Genomic DNA, 17,150 nt, shown 5'->3' on the forward strand with positions numbered 1-17,150 from the left:
ACTCCCTGCAAAACAAACTCAATAATTCATTAAAACCTTAAACTTTCCCAGTGGTTCATTGTGGATGATTAATACAGGTTTCAACTGAATCTGAAGCCTCCACCAATTCTCCCAGTCCCTACAGCGGTGGGGTCAAAGCATTACGCCACAGGGTCTGGAAGGGTTAGTAGTTGAGGCCATTTTTCTGCTAAGCTGTCTGGCCATGTACAGTCCAGACAGATAAACAGCATGGGAGTATGACCTACTGGACAACACTGCCCGTCTCTGTCTACTCTGCCAACAGCCTGGCGCCTGGGCAGGCTCCATACTTACAGTTACAGCTAAACTCCAACCAGAGAGATTGAGAACAAACTTTTTGACCAGTTATTACCTCAGACACTGTATTTTCCCCTCTGTATTTTCTGTTATTGTGTTTTGAAGGGGCAGAATCCAGCAAGGACTAACTGCTTTGCACAGCAGAAAACACCTTCTCAGAGTGAGGTAAAAAGGTTTAGGGTGCAACACCAACAGCAAAGCTTTATGTAATGATAAGTAGGGCATTTATATTTTACTATCGCTTGTCCAGATAGCGCTGTATAAACAGACAGCTTTCATTGATTTTACTGTATTTTGACCACAGAGACTGAATCCACTGCTGTGTTAGTGAACACTGTCACACTTACAAGTTCTATTTTAATTCCCTTCATGCACCATGCTATATCGCTCTTATATCATTAGATATCTTCAGTATGCATGCATGACTAAGTCGCTTTGGATAAAAGCATCTGCTAAATGGTGCATATAATATATATATACATATATGGCCTAAATGAAAGCTATTCAGCAGAACCTGGAGCTGATATATTGCTACTCAGCTGACCCAGTAACATAAATTACTAAACAATAGAGGTGACCTGGAAGATTCAATTGCATATTATGCAAAGGTCAATTGCCTGCATGCAAGCAGCCTGGTTGAATTCAGAGGAAAGCTGTGTGAGCAAATCTATGCTTGCAAATGGTCTGTTCCATGCTTATCATAGTGTAAAGGCACAGTCATGTGAACAGGCAGCTCCTCTGGTTCAACTTTAACCTCCTTTGATTATTCCAACACAAAAGTCATAGGATAGTCACTTGTTATCAGCATTAGGTCCGTCACAAGAGCCCCTTCCTATCCTACTCTGACACTCGGAGCTTGTTGAGTTGAGCCCAGGGTGTAATACCAGCTGCAGGCATTTTTCTCATGTAGACTTTAATCATGACCCGACTTTGTTTCACCCTGAGCGCAACCAAACACAGATTAGGCAATGAGTGAAGGTCATGGTCAAGTGTCCCAGTCCGGGACTTATTGTGATGATCATGTTATGGAATAGTCTAGTCCAGTAACCCTGTTCTCTGTCATGGCCTCCTTACAACACAGATTCATTTGAGCACATTAATTTGAGCTGAAAAAATGATGAGTAAGTCCAGGTAAACCACAAAAAATGTATAGCCAAAACAGCTAGCCTATATTTGTCAAGGAAAACCACTTCTCTGAAATGCTTAGCTACGTCAGCACTAAAGTGAAGCAAAGCCAAGTATTAAGTGTGATTCAATTAGTTTGATATCAGTGCTTCCTCTGTTTACAGCAAAAGCTGAGGATAAGGCTCCCGTTTTTTCAGTTGGGGGATTTTAATGACATCCATTACCAAATAGTACTGGAAAATGTGTCATCATTGAGGAACAGTTTGATAAGATAAACTCCCAAGTTTGCCTACCTTTTAAGTTTTGTTTTGATTGAACAGACCCTAATCATTGACCTTTCACCAAATCATAATGCAAACTTTGTATTTTATAACAAATTGTGTCTCTTCACGAAACTGCATTAAACCAACACCTCACTGAAACAAATCAACTGAATCAATGGACATTGACTTGACTGGCATCTGACTGGAATCCTTTCAGGCCAATCCTTACTTCGGGGTGCTCATGGTGTTATTGCTGACTCCCACTGTGTCCTGGCAGCAGCATATACTACAGTGATCTATTCTACAGCAGCAAAACATTCTGCCTAATCAGCAGGGCAGATCATCAGATGCCAACCTCACTTAATGAACCCTTAGCACATCCTCCTAACAGCGGCAGGGCCCTGTGCTGGAATTAGGGCCAATAGTTCTCTGAGCATAAGTTACCAGACCGGGAAAATCTCCAGAGCCTTGTAATAGGTTACAAGGGCCAACCTGGTACTGACCAGGTCACATTGTCAGGGAAAACACTTGTCCCTAACTATACTCACCCACTGACTGGTTATTTTGACTGGTGAGGTTGTTGGCACAGACAGCACTTCCGGCTCCACATCCAGTGTGAGGTGAGGAGTCACAGAGCTTCAGTGTGTATTTTACTTTGTTGTCTTGGTCTATAGCCTCCCATTTGTAACTGTAGGACAAGGAGACAGAAGGAAGAAAATCATAATAGTTGTTGAAATACATTTGCAATCATTCACACCAGCTCAATGTTAAGATAAACCATAAACAGTACACTGTTTAGTTATCTATGCGTCCTCAGAAAACATAGTAAAAAAAAAACATTAATATGCAGCTACAAATATGATCACAGCAACGTTTTCATGACTCAGAAATCAATCACCATATATGGCTATTATTTAACCTAGTACATAACATTAGCCTACAATTTTCTTTCCAAACAAACAGCTCGTGACGCTTCTGTCTATCCACCGACCTCTTCCAGATGCCAGTTCTATTTTAAGCCGTATGTTCTCACAAGTAGAGTCTCATAATAAATACCGTGGTCGGCCAACTGACTACACACCACCTTTCTATCCAAACAACTGCCTTGTAAAACCAGGTTCAGGGGCTACGCCAGATGAGGAGCATCTGACAATGGAGACACAATACTGTTTCCATCCTCATATGTATATCATTGTTCTGTGCCACTTTAAATGAACTGTATAAGCTGCGTTAGTTGCTAAATACTCTTCCCATTTCTGAAGAAGCTTCATACCCTCTTCTTTAATGTCATGAGAATGCGCGAGTGAGCGGTGCCTCCATACTTTACCTGCAGAGGTCTTGGTACCAGAGGCTGACATCAGAACCCGCTGTGCCGGAGGGAAATGTAACCAGGACCGTTGTGATCGAAACAAGTAACATTACTATTTTCCAAGGCACAGCCTTGTTACAATTGCAAAGCGAGTGCATGTTTTGTATCCAGTATTTTAAACTAGAGCATTATGTCCGACATGATACAGCAAAAGTCCGCTGGTAGTCTTCAGCAGGAACTGGGTGAATCACATGACAAACTGAACACATGATAGAAGACGTCACGTGGTATGACCTTCCATGAGTCATCGTGAACAACGCGTTCACGTTATGGCGGAGTGATTGGAGGAACGACTTGGAGCGTTCATGTGCCTCGGAGCACGAATGGAACGCAATAACCATTCTGCCAAATAATAATTTGGTGGGTGCTTATATTTCTCCTATTGGAAATCGATTTTGTTGCATAGCCCACTCTCCCAGAGACACCTCAGATAGTGTGGTCATGGCCAGGGTTTGCCATAATCAACTGCAACATTAATTAGGTTTAAGTGCCTTGCTCACTGGCGACCTTTCGTTTGATGTGCTACCTGCCGCCCTGGTAGGTGATGTCAGATTTCAGAATGTGTGAAATATCATGGTCCAGAGATCACACCCGAGTTTCCTAGTCATACTTATGAGTTGGAGGAGTGTTAACTTGGATTTTTCCACCACCATGCTAGGGTAGCTAATGCTACTACCTGATGTTGTAGTGCACTTCAGTCAGGGTTACGCCTTGAGCACACCGACTGTATTTGCGCAGAATGGTACACAACATTATCTGGATATGCGTGCAACAAAATTTCAACATTAACCCTCTGCTACCATTTCTGTCAAGCCATCTAAGAATACAGTTTGCATACGTTCGATAAATCCAATTTATGCAACGCAATGCTGCAAGGCAAACGCAGCGTTGCATTGGAAATGAATGTACTTCTGGTGTACCAAAACACTGTCGGTTTGCAACATCTGGAAGTTGTCAGAAAATGGTGGTGGAAATCTTTGTTTTATTAAGACGTAAGCATTTTCCCTGTTTTTCCCCCAACGGTGAGCCATTAAATCGAGTTAAGGAGGAAATCGACTCCTTTGCAGCCTTAATGGATGATAGGGGTGTAGAGCCGGCTGCATACATTCCATTTGGACGGTATAATGAAATAACTCAATATCGCCATCTATGGGACTTTGGGTAATCTTATCATAGCACTGGCAAACCATGGTTGACCAGTGGTGTGTGTAAACCCTTGATGACTAAGAGGGGGAGCTGTTTTGAAAACAACTGCTCTTATTGTCTACATTCGTTTTTGACACGTTTATTCTTTTACAGGCACTTAATGCATACTTTTACATGATATTATGTTAGCTAAACACATTTAACATGAATAAATATACAAAAAACATTTTCTTTAAAGTATATCTTTTTGAGAGTACTAATGTTACTGTCCCCACTACAACAAAAATACTTAAATACATGGAATTTTGTCCTTGAAACATTTAAATAAATACTAAATACATTTAAATACTGTAGATTTCCATTAATTCCTATGGAGGACTGCTCATACTAGGGAGTGCTTACGTGGTCGATCAGTGGCTTCAAAGCCTCTCGGTGGCCAATACATAGCATCAACAATCCAGGGTTTATATAAATCATTGTGCTTGACCAACTCCCTGACGAAAATGTTTGACTTTTATCCCATCATAAGAAGGTTCATGAACATTATAGTAGCCTATTCTAATGATATGGCTGCAAATGAGTGGTTGCGTTCCCCTGCTCAGACGTTGTCGGCTAAGTCGTCGACTGTGTCATAGACTGACAGTTGCCGTGTTCAAATCATTTGGGAACTCTGAAATCTCAGACGTAGGACTTTAGTTTGTTCAAGACAAATGGGAACTCGGGAAAAAAAACTAGCTCCGACCGGGATTTTTTTTTTTTTAACGGCCACCCAACTGGGAATTCCAAGTTGGAAACTCGGGCATCTTTCTAGAGCTCCAACTTTCCGACCTGAAAGATGACTGACGTCATAATTTGACCACCTTATTTTTCGGTGAGTTCCCCGTTATCTTGAAAGTACCAAGGTTGCTATAACATTTGATGGTGTAAGCTGATTCTTAAAATAGCTACCTATTCAGGTGTTGTAATATTTGGCATGCATCAGCAAGGCAGAGGAATGCGCTCATTAGCGTCGCATTCGTACGTCATCAATGACCGCTCCCTTTCAACGCTTAGGAATGCTGTACAGCTGGTCGGAAAATGGCTGCTGCGACTATGGCAGGGGCCGATGCCCATAGGATGGAGCAGAAAAAGTTGGAGTATTTCTCCTCCATCAACTCCATGGCCAGGAAAATAATGCAAGAAAGGGAGAACATCAAGGAGAGACATGGACCCGATTGGGAGAAAATGACACCGAATGAACAAGACAGCGCCATCGACAATGGAATGATGGACCCACATATTCGTGCTCGATATGCTATGCATAGGGTTGACCGAGAAGATGTCATTTGTTATCCTAAATTGCTCATTCAGACCGGACAGAAAATTGTCCATTTTGGTGTTGAGGTATGGACTTTTACCCGATTTGCATTGGTAGCCACATATCTATTTCATATAGAATGATCTACGTTTTCTCGTATGATTCCAGCTAGCTAAGATGGCTAACACACGAATTTGGTTAGCCACGACCGAGATTTGGGCTGGTAAACATCATACCAGTAAACAAAACAATGCAAGAGATCGAGATGGATCAGATGGCACTTTTCAACATGGTCTTCCCCTTGGTATATACGGATGGGCATTTGTATGATAACATGCTCTGTCTGATTTGGAAAATCTGGGAAACTAGCCATTTTTGTTTTGCTGTCAATTGATTCACTGGGTTATCAAAACACTCAGCCAGCTAGCTATAGTCCATTAACCTGACTGGCAGTGTTTCTGCATGTGAAGCGAGTAGTGGTTTGTCACTAATCATCACACTTTGATGAAAACATCTGTTTTTGTTCAATTTCAGGACATAACTTGGCAAGATGAGCACTCTGCCCCATTTTCCTGGGAGACCAAGGTGTGTATGACTGTGCCCATGTTGTATTCTACCATTCACAAGATTACCTTATATTGATGTAGCTACAGTACACATTTTTATTTTTGGTCATCACAGTATCTCACTCTTTACAGAGCCAGTTGGACATCAGCCTGACAACAGGTGAATCTGTGCAGGGCATCTCCTCTTCAATCGCTAACTACAAGCCAACTAATGTCACCCAGAGCAGCCAGCTGAGCAAGGTGTCCAATGGCGAGAGCCTCGGCCTGGGCAGGAAAGAGGAGTCCTCCTCCTTCTGGAAGATCAGTGCTGAGAGATCCAGGCTGGAGGGTGAACAGGCAGACTTCCAATCCCTAACCCCCAGCCAAATCAAGTCCCTGGAGAAGGGGGAGAAGCCACTGCCCTCCTACCTTCGTCAGGAGCCCACCCCCAAGGAGGCAGAGGAGAGCCCACCCCCGGTACGGGTGACCTCGCAGAGATCCCCCAGGCCGCCTGCACCTCCTCCCCCTGTGCCCATCGGTGCCCCCCCCCCAGCAGCCATAAGTGTGACCCCTATGAGCATGACTCCCACCCCTGCTCTTATCAGTGTGTCGTCCACTGTGGCTGGCTGGGAGCACGCTCAGAGCACCCTCCCCTCAGTCAGCAACACAGTGGAGGACGTCTTCACTCCGGGGCTGGCCAAGAAATCCCCGGGGCTGCCTACCAATTCCCCTGCCCGCTCAGGCAACACTGCCAGAGAGAGAGAGGAGAAGGCTGCTGCTCAGTCTGAGTCGCAACTGGCCACCAGTCCCACCTTCGCTCAGGTGAACAACCCATTGTGGTTTGATACTGATCAAAGATATTTTGATCCAGATAAATTGGCAACAGCATTTACCTGTGTAGTAACAGTCTAATTACTCTGTATTACATGTTGTTACATAGTACATTTACTTCAAGTTGTGTTCTGTACTGTTCTAATTGAATGTTCTTTTTTTTTACCAGTTTAATACCAGCAGTAACCTCCTGAAGACCGGATTTGACTTTCTTGACAACTGGTAACAGCGGCTTCAAGTAACAACATTGAGTGACTGGATCAACTCAACACTAGAAGGACCATTGTGATGACCATTTTAATACATGTATTAAGGAAAGCCAACAATTGAACTGACGATGTCTATTTATCCGAAATGGCTTTTTATGGCATATCTCACTACGTGTGCTTTTGATTCCCCACTGCCAGAACCCGCACCCTCCAGCTGTTACCTTTACCTTTTTTACTCTGACCTCGTACTAGTGCTAAGCATTACTGTAGTGTACACTAATGAGAAGCACTCAAAGCAGTATGTTTAGAAAGCCAGAATGTTAAGTGATTTATACCACTTGCAATATAGATCTACAACCATTTTACATTACAAGAGTGCTATTTTACAGAATTTTGTATGTAAATTATATTTACTGTATGCTATATTGCACTCATAGATTTTGAATACCTGGATTCAAAGCAAATAAATTATAGAGAACGAAGTCGTTGTTCTGGGATTGTATTATTTTTTTTTTGATTCAGTGACAATATCAGTCCACAATGTGGCAGCAGAGATCTTGGTTCAATTGAGAACATCTCACAAATATACAAATAGAGAATGAACTGTCTGAGCAGACCCTGATAAAATGGAAAGGTAAAACCCAGCAAAGCATCAGACATATGTCTGTATTGGTTAAGTTACTCCAAGTGTACTGTAAAAAACATGCTTATGGAGGATACTGGACATCCTATTTTTGCGTTGTACAGTTATCCTCAGCAATCTGTATGAAAATTTCAGTTTTGCCTCACACTCACCCCTTTCAGTGTCTGGCAGTAGCCACACCCAAACATCCTAGCAGACCTAGCTAGCTCATGTCCAAGTTCTGTGGAATGGAAAGTATGATTTTTGTGGCATTTTAACTGGCATTCCTCCTGTCTGCCATGACTTCAGCACATAGGGATACATTGACTCTCTCCTTTCCCCTGCAAATTTACTCACCACAATCATTGCCTCTACTACTGTGATTTATTTACACTGGCAAATCCTCATGTTCGCCGTTATAAAAGTGGACTGTATTAATAAGGAACATGTGTGCCACCAAAGGTCCACCTCTAAAAGTGCACTGTTAACACAAAGCGTGGAAGTGGGAGGTGATAGGAAAAGCAGGTTTCCTGTTGTTGGGGAGTCAGAACGACAGGAGAGAGTGAGATTGAGAGAGAGGGGGCACGACAGAGGGATACCGAGAACAACCAAAGTTATTACAGGGTAAAATGGGAATAGCAGCCATCCTAGTCATCGTCTTGTGTATGTGTTCACTCAGCTTGACTGATCTGGACAACGGCACCAAAGATGGAGATCCTTTCGATGCAACACCAACTGAGGTGAGGACTTGTACTCGCTTGAAGATTTTGAGCTAAGACATAAAATCAGTTAAGGCTGTATAGTAGCACATTGTTAGCGCAGTAAGAATGGAATGAATTCTCCAGATGCACATAAACTCAAATAGAGTACTGTAACATGTTCATTATGTTGTCCTTATTGCATGGAAACCCCTAGACTAGTTTTATGTCTTTTTAACTCGAGTGTATTTTTAGTGAAGGTATTTAGTGTAACAGTACACTATAATGGAAATGAGTGGAGGAGCTGGAGTATTGGTTGCAAATGTTTTACCCTCACTGTTCCCTTCAGAACCCAGAGACTCAGGGGAAACAGGCAAGAGAAGACTTACCGGAGGAGCAAGAGCCCAGTCCTGTCTCAGACTTTGACAACACATACAACTATATTTGTATGTCTGCACAGACTCAACAAAAGTTATACACTACACACTATGCTAATTATTGCTGAATTGACAGACATAACTTCTGAGGTTTTCTCTTAAACAGTGTCCAGGCTGGCAGCAATGGATCAGGCCATCCACAGACTGAATGTCGGCCACTACACCCTGGACGTGAAGGTGACCCAACTGTTGGACAGAGTGTCCCGGCTGGACGGCACCCTCGGGGAGGTAGAGGAGACCATGCAACAGATATCGCTCCTCACGAAAGAGAACCGCAAGGAGATTGGCCGCTTGGAGGGTATGTCTGCACTCTGCATACCTCCCTTGAACTTTTTACTCTCAATAGTTCAAATGTTTTAAAATGGAAGGATGAAAAACCATTATAAAATCATGAAAAACTAAAGGTGAAATGTTTCCTCCACTTCCTAGGATGTCATAAGGGCCGACGGGTGGGGTATAAGTGCTATCTGGTCTACCGCACATACGAGACGTATGCAGGGGCAGCCCAGAAGTGCCTGGAGCGTGGTGGAAGGATGGCCATGCCCCGGGACAGGAAGGAGCAGGAAGCCCTGGCAGACTACGTCAAGGCTTTCTTTCAGCCAGGGAACTGGCCTGTGTGGCTGGGCATCAATGACCTGCTCTCTGAGGGACTCTACCTGTTTGAGGACAACACACGCGTCACCTACTTCCAGTGGCGCAAGCACTTCCTCTCCAGCCAGCCGGACGGAGGCAAGCGGGAGAACTGTGTGGCCATGGCGTCAGATGATGGGGACTGGTGGGACAACTATTGTGACAGGAATATGTCTTACCTCTGTGAGTTTGATGCCTAATCCTTTTCTTCAAACTTTTGACAAGTATCTGACATTTCAGAAACACAAATCCAGCCAAGCTTGACGAAAATGTACCTAGTAGATTACCTATCATGAGTAGTTGTCTATCTTGTTATACAGTAAAATATTTTGTTTGTTTGTTTGTTTGTTTGTTTAAAAAGCAATAGGGGATGTCATTGATCCACAAAGAAGTGGGTTGTAATCTATATATCATACTGTTCAATACTCAAGAACATTTTAGTTTACTAGCTGATGGTGCTTGTGTTGAATAATAATCCATAACACATTTAACATACTGTTAAAAAAAAGAAAACAGTATCAAACCCATGGCCTAACATACTGCACAGACAGACAGTGCTCATTTTAGTCCACACTGAAAAAATAAATATATACGTAATTTATTACTCACTCTAAGCTACGCAAATCTCTTTAGCTGAATACGGAATACTTTGGATTGAATATTTAATCTAAAATTGGATTATCAAAGTATTTATTCAGTTTATCATGATTAAAAGCATACAATGTTATTACTGTACTTTTTCACAGTTAATGTAAACAGCATAGTTCCAGGACAAATATTGGGCAATAAAATATTTGAAATTGCTCGGTCACAGTATCATGATCAGATTTGTTTTACTCATAAAGTCAGTGATTATCCTTAAAGGGGCAGTGCAGTCAAAAACGTGATTTCCAGTGTTTTTTTACACAGTGTACAAAACATTAAGAACACTGTCCTAATATTGAGTTAAACTCAATTGTCTTAAGGCTTAAAAATCATTCTTTAACCTTTCTCCTCCCCTTCATCTACTGGTTGAAGTGGATTTAACAAGTGACATCAATGAGGGATCATAGCATTCACCTGGTCAGTCTATCATGGAAAGAGCATAATGCTTTGTACACTCAGTTTATATTTCCACACTATGAGGTTGGAATAATACTGTGAAATTGTGACATCACCAGGTGGTATAAGTTAATTAAGTGATAATGCCCGTGATTATGTGATAATGGCACGGGTGTTGTCAGGCCTGAGACGAACCGTGCCAATATATCATCCAAAACACCAGCTTCGAGCGACCGGTTGGTCGTTCGTTCGTTCTATTGGTTCGGTTGCCAGAGATGCGACCCAGTCGTTCAGTCTTTTGTTCTGTATCTATGGACGCAACTCAGTCGTTCGTTCTAAATGTTCCATTGCCATACTGGCTGGCAATGTTCTTTAAAAAATTAAAAAGTTATTTAACCTTTAATCATGCAAGTCAGTTAAGAACAAATTCTTACTTACAATGACGGCCAAACCCAGACAATGCTGGGCCAATTGTGCGCCACCCTAATGAACTCCCAATCATGGCAGGATGTGATACAGCCTGGATTCGAACCAGGGACTGTAGTAACGCCTCTCGCACTAAGATGCATTGCCTTAGACTGCTGCGCCACTCGGGAGTTCTTATCCCTTGCTTGTTAGATAGCCGGATAACTTACAGTTACGTCAAACAGTGCAGCCAGAATAACAGCATAGTAGCTGCATTTGCGTTTGTTTAAGCTGTTTTCTGTGACATTTATTTGGATACATCCATAACAATGAGCTAATGAGGCACGATTTCGCCTGACGTAGAAAATGTGCTCTCTCGTCAGGACATTTGTTCAGAGGAGCTAGCCAACAACACAGCTAACACAATCACTACAAACTGAAGCTGGAAAGACAGCAAATTAGCTGCACTTTGTTTCGTTTAACCTGCTTTCTATTGATCGTTCTTTGCATATATCCATAAAAATAATGCTGATTCGCGATTTCGACTGGCTGAGAAAAGGTGCCTTGTCTGTCTCATCCCGACACGACCAGTACTATGGAATATCTGGAGATCGAATTTGAATATTGAAACAATGTTGCAAACGTCGGAGAGACAGACAAGGTTTATAAAAATCTCTGCTGTTGAAAACTTAATGTAAGTCTAAAAGAAATGTGAGATAATGTCTAGATGCTTTTTATAGTGGCGATCAAGTTTAAACAGTGCCTGGCCGGGCTGATTAGACAGTGAATTGCACAACCAGATGGGACAGAGTAAATAGGCATTTTAACATCATAGATTTAGCTGGTGATCATTTGTGAAATAGACACCGGCTGTGATGCGGTTTTAACCAATCATCATTCACGATTAAACCCACCTGTTTTATAATATACCAATAACAAAGAGTTTGCCCTCTTCTCTGCCAATAACAGCTAGTTTTCAGGTTACACAACTCCCTTTAGGCTCCTCCAATTAGGCCCCTCTCTCAGACCACTCTCAGACAGTCCTAGCTAAATTCTTGCTTGAGAAATTGCAGTTTGCTAAGAAGCTATTTTGTTTTCAATTAAAATGGTCAAGAATAATCACAGTAAATTACTTAATTGTTACCCTGAAATGATTTAATATTGAGATAAAAATGGCTGCAATGGACCTTAAATAATCCTTGAGATCTGAATTAATTTAATAAAAAGTTAGAACATTAGAATTGACAATGAATGAATTCAGTCAGGAATAATAGCACTAGCGCAGCACTGATCCCGCAGCAGGAATGGTGATTGTTCTTGGCTTGTGAGTTCCATTCAGACACTGTTCTTCATGAGGTCATAAGCTTGAGCCGTGTCTTCATCCACACAAGCCAAGGAGGTGCCCTTCCAATGAGGGGTCAGTGCCATGTCCACTCAGATGGAGCGAGTCACTACTACATTATAAGCTAGTAGGATGGCCACTAGACGAGATGGTAGCCACCATCTGTGTTACTTCAGGCTTGTCCATTGGATTCTTGCAGGGATGAGAGAGGATCACTTTCCCGCCTTCATTCAGGACAAAGTTAGCGCCCATCTGAAATCACATCAAAAACTGAATTATAATGAGGACATGGATTATAAAAACCTATCCCAAAATAATTGGGCATTGTATAAATAATTTTCTTCATAGAAAGAGGAAATATTATTTTGTGTATTTAATGTATACTGTATCTTAAGTAGGAGGTCATTAATCCAAATAAAAGTTGTAATTTTATTTCAGACAAAATCTTCAATGGAACCTGCAGAATAACAAATAAACAATGTAGCTGATTGTGCAAATGACAGTCCTGGTGAATGCATGACAGAGTTTAGATCCCCTATTGCTAAATGATTAATCCCTGATCACATTGTTCTACTTTTAAAACATGTTCTGTAGGCCAGGGGTTTTCAAACTTTTCTTTCCCAGGAAAACTGGCTACCCAGGGATCCCCATCATAGGTTAGAAAAGGTGATTGATAATGGCAAGTGGAAGTAATCAACATTTGAAAATGAATAGATTTGGTGGACAGTTTCATTATTTTGATCTTCCCACAGTTCATTGGAAGAGGAAGCATAAACTCAAACATAGTCTATTAGCTAGAAAAGTACATTGCTGTTGTACAGCAAATTTTCTGCAATCTTTTTTTTTCTTGAGCTGAGAGAAAATGTTGCACTTTTGAAGCACATTTCGATGAATTTGACATAGTTTGGCATTGAGCTGAGGTTTTATTCAGTTTTAAAGCTAATTTCCTGCAATTTTATGCATTTCATCCATGGCTAATGATGTGTTCCTCTGCTCAAACATTTTAACAAAATCAATGGCATGTGCCCTGAATGCCTGTTTCTTTTTTTGGGTGGGGGAACCTTGCTGACTGTCTAGCTTTTATTTGATTGTTAGTTCTCAAAGATTATGATAAAAAAAAAAATATATAGTTCAATATCTTTACTGCCTTCTATTTGGTTGTTTTCCTTCAAATTGACACTGAAATAGTTTTCCATCCGGAAAATAATCACTGAGACAGACAGCACGCCTAAAAAAAAAATTTAAAAAAATATTAAAGGGATAGTTCGAGATTTTTCGATGAAGAGGAACAGCTAGCATGCTAATGTTCCAGTAGACTTCCAGTCATTGCGCTAACGCTAGAGACATACAAATTATATTCTGTTGCAGGTGGCGATATACAGTTGAAGTCAGAAGTTTACATACACTTAGGTTGGAGTCATTAAAATTTGTTTTTCAACCACTCCACAAATTTCTTGTTAACAAACTATAGTTTCGGCAAGTCGGTTAGGACATCTACTTTGTGCATAACACAAGTCATTTTTCCAACAATTGTTTACAGACAGATTATTTCACTTATAATTCACTGTATCACAATTCCAGTGGGTCAGAAGTTTCCATACTGACCTTGCCTTCTGGATGATAGCAGGGGGAACAGGCAGTGGCTCGGGTGGTTGTTGTCCTTGATGATCTTTATGGCCTTCCTGTGACATCGGGTGGTGTAGGTGTCCTGGAGGGCTGGTAGTTTGCCCCCGGTGATGCGTTGTGCAGACCTCACGACCCTCTGGAGAGCCTTACGGGTGTGGGCGGAGCAGTTGCCATACCAGGCGGTGATACAGCCCGACAGGATGCTCTCGATTGTGCATCTGTAGAAGTTTGTGAGTGCTTTTGGCGACAAGCCGAATTTCTTCAGCCTCCTGAGGTTGAAGAGGCGCTGCTGCGCCTTCTTCACAACGCTGTCTGTGTGGGTGGACCAATTCAGTTTGTCCGTGATGTGTATGCCGAGGAACTTAAAACTTACTACCCTCTCCACTACTGTCCTGTTGATGTGGATAGGGGGTTGCTCTCTCTGCTGTTTCCTGAAGTCCACTATCATCTCCTTTGTTTTGTTGATGTTGAGTGTGAGGTTATTTTCCTGACACCACACTCCGAGGGCCCTCACCTCCTCCCTGTAGGCCGTCTCGTCGTTGTTGGTAATCAAGCCTACCACTGTAGTGTCGTCCGCAAACTTGATGATTGAGTTGGAGGCGTGCATGGCCACGCAGTCGTGGGTGAACAGAAGAGGGCTCAGAACGCACCCTTGTGGGGCCCCAGTGTTGAGGATCAGCGGGGTGGAGATGTTGTTACCTACCCTCACCACCTGGGGGCGGCCCGTCAGGAAGTCCAGGACCCAGTTGCACAGGGCAGGGTCGAGACCCAGGGGGGGGTACTATGTAGGGCACTTTGGAGGGTACTATGGTGTTAAATGCAGCATTATCACATATATTCCTCTTGTCCAGATGGGTTAGGGCAGTGTGCAGTGTGGTTGCGATTGTGTCGTCTGTGGACCTATTGGGGCGGTAAGCAAATTGGAGTGGGTCTAGGATGTCAGGTAGAGTGGAGGTGATATGGTCCTTGACTAGTCTCCAAAGCACTTCATGATGACGGAAGTGAGTGCTACGGGGCGGTAGTCGTTTAGCTCAGTTACACAAAGCACGGGTAAAACAAAACCCGGCACAAACCAGCCGGAAGAGTGCCAACCTTGACAATAAACAATACCCCACACAGACATGAAGGGAACAGAGGGTTAAATACACATGTAAATTAGTAGGAGATGTAAACCAGGTGTGCAGGAAGACAAGACAAAACAAATGGAAAATGAAAGGTGGATCGGCGATGGCTAGAAGACCGGCGACGTTGACCTCCGAACGCCGCCCGAACAAGGAGAGGAACCGACTTCGGCAGAAGTCGTGACAGGTAGGCTACCTCCGTCCCAGTTTGAAAAGCCTGCTGTATTCTACAGCACATGCAATTCACTCTCGGGATTACAGATCATAGTCAATATTATTTTAATATTCATAGCTATTCCCTGTCTATTGCTATTGTTGGCTCACTCTGCATAGTAGTGATGGGCATTCCGGCTCTTTCGGCTTAGCTCACCAAAAAGAGCCAGCTCTTTCAGCTCCAAAACGGTATGAAAAAGAATGCTAATAAACATTTGCATTTAAAGTATAACTTTTTAATGTATATAAACAAAGTGCATATAAATGTAACCATTCAAAACAAATACAATCTGAACAACATAATAATAGAATATTGCACCATATCAAAGAAAAATAAATAACAATGTGCAAAACTGCAGCATCCCACTTAAAACATTAAACTGGTCCCTCATTTCTCTCTCTTCTGTATTGCCATGTTATAACCAGCAGCACACAGCAATGCTGACCATATTTTGCTTTTATGAGAGATTTGCATTAAGAAATGCAAGCTGCCTCACTTTCAAGGGGCTGATGCAGTTTCTTCTCTCAGTAATTATTTGTCCCGTTTTCGAGAAGACCCTCTGAGGGAACGGATGTGGCCACTATGTAGTGTCTCCCTGTCATGACTTTAGTGAGCCGTGGGTAGGTCAGTGATGCCAGAGCGATTGATGCTCTTCAAAGAATAATCTCAGCAGCAGGGAGGGAGAGCCCCAGCAGTCAGCTGGCTCAGGCACCAGGGCAACAGGAAGAAGAGGGATCAGATGGAGCAGAAGCACCAGCAGTAGTGCCACAAACGTCTGCTGTTTGACGAGAGAGCAACTGGGGATGCAGCACGAAGGAATCCCTCAGCAGATGCCATAATGGAAGTCCAATCCTATTTGGAGGATCTGTAGATCCTCTGAGCTGGTGGAAGAACAAGGCAGTCTTGTTTAGGCCTCAGCTCAGGCATCCCCATCTGGCGTTGTGTAGACTTTAGTTTTTCAGCACCTAGTGTGCTCCTGTGGAAGTATTCCACAGCTACTTTCACTTTGTCCACAGTGGTCTTCATCACCTTCAGAGCATCTCTTACAATCAGGTTGATTGTGTGGGCAAGACATGGATGATGGGTCCATTTGAACATGGCTTTGGTTATGTTAGCTGCATTGTCGCTAACACAACAGACCACTTTTCCATCTACTTGCCATTCTCAGGCCACTCTCAACAGTTCCTCTGCCAAGTTCTCTGAGGTGTGTCTGTCACTGAACTCAAAGCAGTCCAGAAGACAGCTGGACATCGAAAGATCTTCAATGAAGTGACATGTAATCAACATGTAAGAAGTGGTTACCCTTGATGTCCAGCAGTCAGTGGTAAGGCAAACTGCAGTAGCTTTTTGGACTCTTTCCCGCACTGAAGTCTGTGTGCTCTCGTACAGTTGTGGAATAAGTGATTTTGAAAGTGTTTTCCTGCTTGGAATTGTGTACATTGGACTTAGACTATTGCTATAATTTCTAAAACCTCGGTCCTCCACAATCGAAAATGGCTGGCAATTATTTTAGCCAAGATAGCTACAGAAATATCAGTAGCATACTGTAACCGCTGCTTCTTTCTTGCCACAGTTTGCTCGGCCCTCCCTCACGCATCTTTGATTCATTGGTTGAGACTGCGTGTCTGATTGACAGGAACAACAGGAGAGGCTGTTAGCCTGAGCAGACAGAACGAATGTGCGTGCGCTTGAGCATTTAGGCATATATTAAATTTTTTGTTCTTTGAATTAGTTAATTAATATTCATTTTAATATTTTGCTTATTCATAAATTATTTTTTGTATATTTTTATAAATAGTTAGGCTCTCCTGATATGTGAGCCGACTCGTTCGAGAACGACCCATCACTACTGCATAGGTTATATGTGACAGTAGCTAGCGCCACAAGATAGCTACAGAAATATCAGTAGTATAC

At 42.5% G+C, this 17,150-nt stretch overlaps 3 protein-coding genes across 3 annotated transcripts in view; 2 read left to right on the forward strand and 1 right to left on the reverse strand.

Annotated features, from left to right (window-relative positions):
* LOC109900736 (cation-independent mannose-6-phosphate receptor-like) overlaps window positions 1-3,275 on the reverse strand; it is a 38,512-nt gene extending 35,237 nt beyond the window's left edge. The window contains exons 1-2 of the mRNA XM_020496523.2: window positions 3,031-3,275; window positions 2,252-2,391 (exon numbers count right to left, since the gene is read on the reverse strand). Of these exons, the coding sequence (XP_020352112.1) occupies window positions 2,252-2,391; window positions 3,031-3,170 (280 nt within the window). The 5' untranslated portion in view covers window positions 3,171-3,275. The remainder of the gene's footprint in view (window positions 1-2,251; window positions 2,392-3,030) is intronic.
* Window positions 3,276-5,215: 1,940 nt separating this feature from the next.
* LOC109900251 (uncharacterized protein C1orf198 homolog) lies at window positions 5,216-7,582 on the forward strand. Its single transcript, XM_020495941.2, has 4 exons — window positions 5,216-5,601; window positions 6,050-6,100; window positions 6,214-6,882; window positions 7,061-7,582. The coding sequence occupies exons 1-4, from the start codon at window positions 5,296-5,298 to the stop codon at window positions 7,115-7,117; spliced, it is 1,083 nt and encodes a 360-aa protein (XP_020351530.1). The 5' UTR covers window positions 5,216-5,295; the 3' UTR covers window positions 7,118-7,582.
* A 600-nt stretch (window positions 7,583-8,182) lies between these two features.
* On the forward strand, window positions 8,183-10,303 carry LOC109900252 (C-type lectin domain family 11 member A). Its single transcript, XM_020495942.2, has 4 exons — window positions 8,183-8,462; window positions 8,770-8,866; window positions 8,964-9,155; window positions 9,287-10,303. The coding sequence occupies exons 1-4, from the start codon at window positions 8,352-8,354 to the stop codon at window positions 9,685-9,687; spliced, it is 801 nt and encodes a 266-aa protein (XP_020351531.1). The 5' UTR covers window positions 8,183-8,351; the 3' UTR covers window positions 9,688-10,303.
* The last annotated feature ends 6,847 nt before the right edge of the window (window positions 10,304-17,150 follow it).

Source organism: Oncorhynchus kisutch, linkage group LG12 (genome assembly GCF_002021735.2).
Source record: "Oncorhynchus kisutch isolate 150728-3 linkage group LG12, Okis_V2, whole genome shotgun sequence".
NCBI lineage: Eukaryota > Metazoa > Chordata > Actinopteri > Salmoniformes > Salmonidae > Oncorhynchus > Oncorhynchus kisutch.

Bases quoted from the DNA above. Each gene is read 5' to 3' on its own strand.
- LOC109900251 (XM_020495941.2), top strand. From the start codon at position 5,296: ATGGCTGCTGCGACTATGGCAGGGGCCGATGCCCATAGGATGGAGCAG. The intron at 6,101-6,213 runs GTGTGTATGACT...CACTCTTTACAG, and splicing joins CATTTTCCTGGGAGACCAAG to AGCCAGTTGGACATCAGCCT. The intron at 6,883-7,060 runs GTGAACAACCCA...TTTTTTTACCAG, and splicing joins CCAGTCCCACCTTCGCTCAG to TTTAATACCAGCAGTAACCT.
- LOC109900252 (XM_020495942.2), top strand. From the start codon at position 8,352: ATGGGAATAGCAGCCATCCTAGTCATCGTCTTGTGTATGTGTTCACTC. The intron at 8,867-8,963 runs GTATGTCTGCAC...TCTCTTAAACAG, and splicing joins CAACACATACAACTATATTT to TGTCCAGGCTGGCAGCAATG. The intron at 9,156-9,286 runs GTATGTCTGCAC...TCCACTTCCTAG, and splicing joins GGAGATTGGCCGCTTGGAGG to GATGTCATAAGGGCCGACGG.